Source organism: Cariama cristata, unplaced genomic scaffold (assembly GCF_000690535.1).
Source record: "Cariama cristata isolate BGI_N322 unplaced genomic scaffold, ASM69053v1 scaffold12222, whole genome shotgun sequence".
In the NCBI taxonomy this organism is placed as follows: Eukaryota; Metazoa; Chordata; class Aves; order Cariamiformes; family Cariamidae; genus Cariama; species Cariama cristata.
The window spans coordinates 57,140-66,966 of NW_009604472.1; the positions used below are offsets into that span (position 1 = coordinate 57,140).

The 9,827-nt window shown below is 35.8% G+C and overlaps 1 protein-coding gene across 1 annotated transcript in view; it reads right to left on the bottom strand.

Annotated features, from left to right (window-relative positions):
• The window catches only part of LOC104158080 (ryanodine receptor 2-like), a gene marked incomplete at both ends in the record, with an annotated part of 71,141 nt that overhangs the window by 56,595 nt on the left and 4,719 nt on the right, over nucleotides 1–9,827 (bottom strand). The window contains 3 exons of the mRNA XM_009695639.1: nucleotides 1,923–2,049; nucleotides 4,648–4,723; nucleotides 7,743–7,820. Of these exons, the coding sequence (XP_009693941.1) occupies nucleotides 1,923–2,049; nucleotides 4,648–4,723; nucleotides 7,743–7,820 (281 nt within the window). The remainder of the gene's footprint in view (nucleotides 1–1,922; nucleotides 2,050–4,647; nucleotides 4,724–7,742; nucleotides 7,821–9,827) is intronic.

Sequence of the window (9,827 nt, forward strand, 5' to 3'; positions counted from 1 at the left end):
TATAAAAGGGGCCAGTCACATGTAAACCATGGCCTGTCGATACAGTCATCAGGCTGAGCTCTGCACCTCATCACTAGAGTCTGTCCTATCTCATTAAATCCTTTCTTAACTACCTGTCTCCGTAATATCACCCACTATCCCACGTGTACGGGTGTGCTGCGAGGAGTAAGTGCCAGCTACTGGCAAGACCAGCACGAGTGGACACTGGGCCAGCAACAGGTGTGAATGAGGAGTGAAACAGTAGTTGGAGAAGCCATACCTTTTGGGAACATCTCTTGGGTCCTACAAACTTTGAGCCTAGAATGCCAGCTACCGCAGGAGACTGGCATGAGTGGATTTGGTGTGAGCAAGTAGGAGTCCCAAGCGGGAATGCTGTGTGTCCCAAAAACCAGCTAATGTGGGGGGACAGTAAGGCAAGTGAGGAGCTCAGCACCAGTAGCCAGAGTGGGAAGATGGGTCACAGGCCGTGTGACTGAGTGCCACATGCTTGGCAGGGGGCAAGTGTTTGTATCCTCCCCAAACCCAGTCTGTATGAGGGTACACTAGACTAGAATGGTCACTGTCAAATAAAAGACTGGAAATAAATGTATGCACGGTATATGTGACAGAAAGTCAAGCAGGAAGTAGACCAAAGAAAAACATGAATCAGATGCTTGCTTGTTTTGACAGCACAGTGGTCCCAGGAGCAGCAGGTACATTGAGCTGAACTTGATAGAAAGACCTGCATTTGACTAGCACAGGAGGATGTAGATGCAGCAGGAACTATTTACTAGATGATGGCTGTGTCCAAGTTAACAATTATCTTGCCATCCTTTCAGCCTTCCACTCCTCCAAAAACCAAAATCACTTTAAGTTAGTGTTTAAGTTAGACACAAATGAAAAGGATTAGTCAGAAAGCAATGTGTAACCTTGAATACAGCTGAGAAGCCTTTTGTCATTCTGGCAGGGGATGAGAAAAGAAACCTTTGCTGACTGACATCCTTCTTTATTGAAGGGAAGTAAATTGAATTATTCCAGCTACCCTGCAAGATTTTACCTAGAATTATTAGATGAGCTGTGGGACTCTATAAAAGGGCTGAATGTCATATGTGATATAAAAGAAAGGAAGTAGGCAGATTTTAAGTAGATGTGCTAGGCTAATTAATTCATAATGATTACTTAAATCCATCTTTGCCTGTTTCATTCACTTACTAATGTTCAAGTCATACAAATCTGAGATACACTTTCAGCCTTTCCTAGTGACTCACATTTCCTAAGCTATGCTGATGAGGCAGACAAGCCTCCAATTTAATTAAAATTCTATGCACGCTGCATTTAGTAGGTAAATATGTCATATTAAAACCAAAAGGAATTATGCATGTTATTCCGCAGAGAACAGCCTGTCTAAGTACTGAATTATGAATGTTCTGTTGATTACTACATTTATTCACTATTATTACCTTTACACTGTGATGCATGTTGTTCCGCAGAGAACAGCCTAAGTACTGAATTATGAATGTTCTGTTGATTACTACATTTATTCACTATTATTACCTTTACACTGTGGATTGTTTAATGAAGACTTAATAATTCTACCACCTGTAGAAAATTAACAAGTTTACTAACAGTTGCATGTACGGAGACAGAAAGAAAAGCCATGCTGCAACGTAGAGAGGAGGGGCAGAAGACACGCAGAGATTCTGGGGAACTCTGCTTGTGCCTTCCGAAAACCCTGCTGCTAACTCCATCATTCATTTTTTCCTTACAGTGCTCTATATGAAGGAGCTCCTCCTTACTCCCAGGTACTGAAATCTAAAAATGACCACAGAATTTTCTTCAAATTGAAGAAAGGAAAAAAAAAAAAACAAAAACCACGGGCTACTGAGGAGTATTACAAACCTTCTGTGACACTAATACTGAACTAATACCGAGGAGAGAATTACCTGGAGACAACATATCCATTAATCTGTAGAAATTTCAGAATATCCTGTGCTTTTTCTCTGTCCTTGGCTTTTTCTTTGGCTGTGAGCGTATCATAAGGAACAAGAAGAGGATGGTTGCCTCCTCCTACTATAGAACATCAAGAGAATTAAAGAGCAGTTAAGGAGTTATCTGTCGACATGGTAAGTCCCAGTCTGTAAAAGCACTGTAATAATAATACATAGTATGCTACAGTAAAATCTAGTCTGAAATAACAACAATGCACTTTTCTGTTTCTTTACACAAACCTAAAAAATATTCAGATAGAAACTTTAGACCTGGCTGCAAACATAGTTCTAACATAATCAATTGCTGCAAGTACTAGATAAATATGTTGAACCTATGGCAAAAACTCTTAAAGAAGAAAAAAGTGAGTAACTGTTATGAATCTGTACTATAATTACAATTTCATTTACTGAAACTGAAAATATTTCAGTAAATAACACATCATTTCATAACAAAACCAAGACATAAACAAATATATAAACATATAAAAACAGAGTCCTGCTTTTAAACATTCTGATGACAGCAAAAAGGGTTCATGGAATTTAGCAAGATACATGCATATCTAAAAATATATGAAATTGATACAGTTCTACTTTATAATAATATATTAAAGACAAAAAAATTAGACTACATTATTCAAATGTGGTTCAGACAACAGTCCAATCTGATCAAAAGAATGGTGCCAAAACAGAGAGGTAAACAGAATAAACAGCATTTGTGTTGCTTACAAATAGCTGATGTATCGATACCTCTCTGAATGTAGATAGTAAATTGGGCAGGAAAATAAAGTTGCTATTATTAATATAAATATCTGCACAAAAAGCAACTTTCTTAGGATTTCACCTTCTAAAATCACCATCATATAGCAGAACACAATAAATTCCTATGATATTTGCTAAGAAACCCCAGGAAATTGTAAGGATAATGATCAGACTTATCTCAGAAAAAATACTACAGCAAGTCACTAGTAATATTAAAAAAAAAGGAACAAATTCCCTCTAGAAAATATTGGAGACATATTCATAGGTGATTTTGAAAGGCATATATTCTAAAATTTTCCATTAGTCCTGCCTGAATCCGTTTAAGTACACGCAAAATGGTAACCTAGTGAGCAAGTCTGATGGGTTTTTTTGGTTGGTTGGTTGGGTTGGGTTTTTTAGGAAGTACAGCCTTTGCCATTGCACTGATTGGATTTTATTCTATTATCACAAATATGATCTCATTCCACCTTATTACAGCTGAAGACAAACATGCAAAAATGCATAGAAGCATAGTAAGCACACATGCCCTATCTAAGGAAGTCAGTAAGACTATACTAGATCATTCAGTTACAATTAATACGTGCAAAATATTCAATGGAGGGGAATGACACTTGGAGTTTTCAGGTGGTGAATATACTTGTGTATGTGAAAAGCCTTCAGTGAAAAATAGGAGTATTCTGTATCTGAAGTCTGCATTATTGTTCTGTTCTTTACATATATATAAAAAAGTATTTCAAGACTAGCATATGCATATACTGGAGGAAAAGCATCACACTCTTGAGGGCCAGGTTTTACTCAGCTGACAAATACATCTACTTTTCAAATGAAAAAATTCGCCATTTTACGCCTCTACTTCATTCCCTATAGCCCCCGCCAGCCTTCTCACTACTATGCTCCTTTGCACAATGCTACAAATACTATACAGGGTTTTCATGGAAGTGCTGCTCAGAGGTAAATATCTGCTTTCAAAGCTGCCAAATACAGTAGATCCTGCAGCCTACAATTTCCTGAACTTAGTCCATCTTGTGGCTACTTATCCTGAAGAAAGTTTTTTTTCTAAAAAAAAAGTTATAAAAATTAAAATAAAAGCTGTATTAAAGGGAAATATAATTAAAGGCATGGAAACTCATAGTGATTTATTAAAGGCACTTCCAAATGGAACTTTACTTTTTCATAAAACCTTAACTACTGTACCTTTGCTGGAAGCTCAGAACTAATAAAAAAGCAAGGATACAATTAAAAACCAAAAAGGTCAAGTTTGGTGCATACAATTAGACTTGACACCTTCAGATAAGACAAAACCCTAGCTTTGGTCATTTGCAAATGAGAACTTGCTGTTTCTCCAAATATTGTTTCTTCCATGTGCAAATATAATGTTATCCGTACAAAAAAAAATTTAGCTTTAACACAAAATTATTTTAACACAGAGGAAAAACAGTAAGTTACACAATACATGACAAAATTTGACATTTAGGGAAGCAGAGATCATGGAGCACATGCAATTTTTATATGGAATCAAGAATTTGCTCTAGGTTTATCTGCTTGTCAGTTCAGTACATGATATGCGCATTTCTTAGTAAAAACCCTTTCAGATCTACCTGCAATAAAAGAAGAAATTCAAATGAAATCAGAGCCCACTGGGCAATAGTCTGAAAGATTAATGCTGGAAGGAAAATGTATTAATGTAGCTTAAATTTATTTAGAAGCTTTGACTTCTCTTCCTTTGATATATTTGAATTGGTAAACTACTTCAACAGTACACTCAGTACTATAAAAACTTCCAGGCACTAAAAATCATACAATATTTAACTAAGAATAGAGACTTTGTTCCTTTTTTTTCCCCCCAATGTTTTCTCAAATACATGACTTAAGCTAATCATAGAGAACTTAAAATACTGTAAATACCTATAGTTAATATTACCTTTTGCTTCAAGCTCCATTTTCTTTTTCTTTGCCCATATATTATGGTAGTTTTCAGCCATCATCTCAGCCATAGCCTTAGGAAAATGGAGAGCTTAGTGATACCTGTAGCAATGGTTAACCCCCAAGAAGGACAATTTTTTGGTTGATATAAAATAACAAGTTTTGTTCTCTGGGAGGTTCAATACAATTACACTGTAATGGTTCACCGAAAACAAGAGTTTTTATTGAAAAATTATGATATAGCATTTGTGCAGGATTGGTATACGTATAAGAATTAGGAACCTGGTGATAAAGAGAAAACTGTTAATATGAAAAAGGAGGAACCACAAAGGGGAGCATAGTCTGGAAAGACTACTGGGGTGTCAAATGGTGACTTGATTCTCAAAACAATGCCAGCAAGAACCCTGGAAGGCCCTGGTAAGGGAAACAAAGAACAGCAAGCCAGAGGACTGAATCAACATTGTTCCTGCTGGCTGCAGCAGATTGACTGTAAACCCATGGATATAGCCTGGTCGAGGTGGATACTCATTTGTGTGAGCACGCTGTTAAAAGCACCAACCATTTTCCCAGGGACTCCATAGATGCAGCAAATTTTTTATTCAGTATGAAATTCTCCTCCAGTGTGCACAATAGATAAGCAAAGTCTTCCTGCAAAACAAACTCTTTCAGACTGGTAAACTAGAAGCTAGACCCCAAACTAAGCAAAACACAGACAAGCTCTCCAGTCTCTAACTAGTAGGAACTACTATTTCAACATGAAACAACTTTTTAAACCCACCTCTCCTGTCCTCCTGATTGTATACCCTGTAGTTGTACGCAGTGGTGGCATTTTCTGTAGATTTCACTTTTCACTTCTTTCATGGACCTACAGAAACATTCTTCTCATCTTCAATAAGGGTTTTGAGTAACCAGTATTTCTGAATACCAACTTCTTTATTTGTAAGAATACGAATGAATTCAGGTAACAACTAGAAACTTTTCAGCCATATCTTGTTTGTCTATAGGACAATTTGTTTCATAAACTTTTCTCCAGTGGACACGTTATTACACATATCTCTCCTGTGGTAGATGCCTTCTATCATGCACACTCTGGTCTTGGTGTTTTGATAATCCAGATTAGAACCTTGGAAGAATGTAGTGTAGTCTGGCTTTTGTTTCCTTGGAAAGCAGGGTGCTATGAAGATGGTCTCAGAGCAAGACCTAGCTACTCATGGAGCCAGGATGTGACCAGGTGACCACTTAAGACCAAAATGAGAAGTATTTCCCAGGCTTACAGTTTCAGACATGGTCCTAATCCTTGCTAGCACAGTATATGCACAGGATGATGTAAACATCAAATAGCACTAATTCTCATGTACTAGTTAAAAAAAAAACAAACAACAAAACAAAACCAAAACAACCAACTTTGATCAAAGCAACTAACTTTTCCCAGCAATTTAAAACAAGGTTGAATAATCTAACCCTGAACTCCAACTTTAAAGATATTTAACCTTTAAAAAAATAAAGTTCAAAATTACATACAGTTCATTTTTAAAACTCGGATCTCATTAATACCCAACATGTTTGGATATTTTCTGAATGACAGTATCAGGACAATTAATATCTGAAATTGCATTTTAATTAAATTTGCTTAGCTTTTAAATACCAGGTTTTGAAGCTGGTTTCAAAGATCTCTCCTCATAATTAAGGACAAATAAACCATAAAGACAACCAGCTCTGCTTTATAGCTGAGGGCTACAAAGGAAATAAAATTAATGACAAATGGTAGAGGGTATAGCATAAAAGAGTAAACAAGGGAGTAACAGAAGTTCTAATGCCATTTCTTCTGTGCTTTGTGACAGGATGGTTACTTTTCCCTGTGTTTGGTTTACTGCATCATAAGACTATGATGATGCTCACACCATGAGTTGTTTCATGAGCATTAAACAAAGTCTGCACAGTCTTTTGGCTACATTGAGTACATACAAATGTTAAATGACGTAATTATAATTGATGTAATTATAATGAAGCTGTTCCATCAGTTTAAGATGAGAGTATGATGATAGAAGTAGTGTTATACAATTATCAATTTTATTAACTCTTTGGAATGATCAGCAATCTACTGAATGTTTTCACTCAAGTATGATAGTTAATTGGCAGCAAAGCCTTATTACTGCAAAGCTTATCAGCGATCTACAATGGTTAGAGATATAAAACTAGAAACTACAAGACAAGAATCAAGGAGGGGAAATCCAGTGTGAGAATGTGATCAGAGGCACAGTATAGTATATACTGTTCAATTAGCCAATAACTTTACTACTGCTGCTTGTTTCTCTGCACTATGACAGAGTTCAGTACAGGCAAACTTAACCCTGTGTTTCAGGAGTTTTTGTAGCCAGTTTTGAATGCCATGTTGCCGTCACTAGACTGGTACAAACACTCATGCTAACTAATTTAAAACTATCATCCAGTGTATGCCTACATAGTAATGTAAGCATACCCACAGTAAATTAGAGACTATAAAAACTAGCACTGTACTCCAACAAACACCATAAAACAACCCTAACGCTCCGAAGACAGAAAAATCATTTGTTCATCAACTAAAAAATGTTGTTCCAAATAACAGTAATCTATTAGTAGATCTTTCAAAATCCTACCCCCCAAAATCTTCATTCTCTCTTCTCATATCTGTTGTGACAACGGTTCCTGATTCTTATTTCTTCAGTTTAGAAAAAAGAGCAATGACAAAATTTTTGGGGAAGATGGTGGAGAAATGAATGATAAACAGAAAAAACCTGATGCTGCAAGTTCTTCTAAACAGGATTGCCTTCAAAATGACAGATGTTTGCAAAGAGAGCTGGGAAAATCAATCCAGGACTAAAAAAAAATGAAACTTTTCAACATGAACCATGTTTTTTAACGCAACAGAGGATCAAAGAGCACTCATGAAAAAGACAAAAAAAAAACCCAAACCAAAATCAAAAAAACCAAACCAAAATCAAAGCATATCAAAGAAAGTAACATTAGGTACCAGATTTGTTTAAAATAAACTAGCAGAAAATAAAAAATTAAATTGTAAAAAAAGAGTAGGCATATTAAGTGTTTCTGACTTACATGTAAGTCTCTGGAGAGGGTGACATTGCTCATGTCAATAGCTCGAGGAGCGTAACCGTGGGCTGTATCTACAGAGATCTGAATGACAAAAGTGCAAAACAGTGGAGTTATACAAGCATTTCATATTAAGAAGTTAACATTAACAAGATACTGAAAGTAATGAAAGAACTTCAGGAAAAAGTCACTTGTGTATCTCTAGTGAGCAAAAGGATCCTATGTAGCCCAACTGAAACTACATTAAGGGTGGTAAACTTAGGTAGACCTTTGCCTAAATCTCACTTATTTTGTTCCCAAAGACAGACAGCCATCAGACACAAATCTCCCTCATTCAAATGCAAATTTCACTTGAACTCGTTTAAGATTTGAACCCATTGCAGATAATGCTGCACTAAAGTTATTATTCAATCTCTGCATTTATGAGAGATTTTTTTTTTCTCGGCAGGCCAGACAATCTAGTTTAAAGTGAATTCAGGCAAAATTCAAACTTTGGATTTTCAACCCTATTTCTACATGTAGGAATAGACTCTACTAATAACGTATCTTTTTCCTTCTGTCCCTTCTCCCCACTCAGAAAATATCACCATTTTGTCATTCTTTGTTGCTATTGCCTAAATTTGTCACTGGTTTGCTCGTTACATTGACACAAATGTTCAAAGAAGGATAAACAGTGACAGATTCCCTGGTGTGCCTAGAAAACGGGCATTCAAAAAGGCTTTCCTCTATGGATTCTGCTGTAACAGATCTATGTCCCCCACAGGTCCATCTTCCTTTAGAAAGAACAGTGTCTAGAATTTTGTTCCTATCCCTGATATTATTTTAATATGCATGTATATGAACATGTACAAGGTCTAGAAGTCCAAAGGCCTCCTTTCAAAAGGCAGGTATTTTTAATAGAGAATAACACAAAGGACGTACAAGCAGCACATAGTAAATAAATACTGATGAATTATTGTTTTCTAAAGCAAACAATGCAAACATTGTTACATTAACATGAAGATACTGACTAAATACACTCAAATTCTTCAGCTGAACACAGCAAAATGCTATTTTGCCTATGTGTCTGATGACAGCACAACACATTTTAAACACAGGGTGAGTATTAATATGATAGTGTGGTCTGAAATACAGAAATATTTTAGGCTTCAGAAACTCTTCTAGGAAAGTTAAGTAATTTCACTGTAGTAAGAGAAGACTGTAACTTAGCTACAAAAGTTGTTTTCATATGTTGATATAATTTTAATCTCAACTTTAAAGTTATTCATTCTAATGAGGTCCTTACACTTAGAGTATATATGAATCTCTCTTGTCTTTGGGGCTAGTATTATAAACACCCAGAAGTCAGGAAATTTGGAAGTCAAGAATTTTGCAAGGCAATTTTAGTGTGCAAACTATAATGTGTAGTTTAGCCCAAGTGCTAAATTGAATCACTTGATGTACACTTTCTGCCGTCTATAGAGAGTGAAGAGGCGGGTTCAACTGCTCATTTCTTACAGGCCTATCACCACTCACACGTGTAAATAGTGCAGAGCTGAGTGGAGAGAAGAGGGAAAGGTTTTTCCTCTTCATTTTATTTCCCCCATTGGTTTGGCTCCATGTGTGTCTGTGTGAATTAGAGAGAAAGAGATTTTTCTCCCTTCCCCAGTTTAATTGCAAAGTATATGGAGCTCTAAGAGAATATAGTGCCAGTATTCCTCCATTTTATTCTTACAGCATTTTGATTTAAGAAGGCTATTCCAAAGCAAAAATTTTTTTCAGGATTTTATCTGTGTATAGAAGCAAACTTTATGCTGCATTAACATTGATGCTTGTATTAATTTTCCTTGAAAAAAAGAAATAAAAATAATTTACATATGTACCTTGATTTATTTCTTTACATGCTTAAAGGCATCCATAGCCATCAAAATCCAAAAAATAGCAGACTAAAATCATATTAATACTCACTATTAATGCGTAATCACCTACTGATGTAAATAATTCCCCAAAATAATGTAATTAACTTCAAATCAAGTGAACAAATACATTCCTATTTCAGTTTTGCTTAGCTTTTTAAAAAAATGTCTATTAACATATTACTTTGGAATAGGG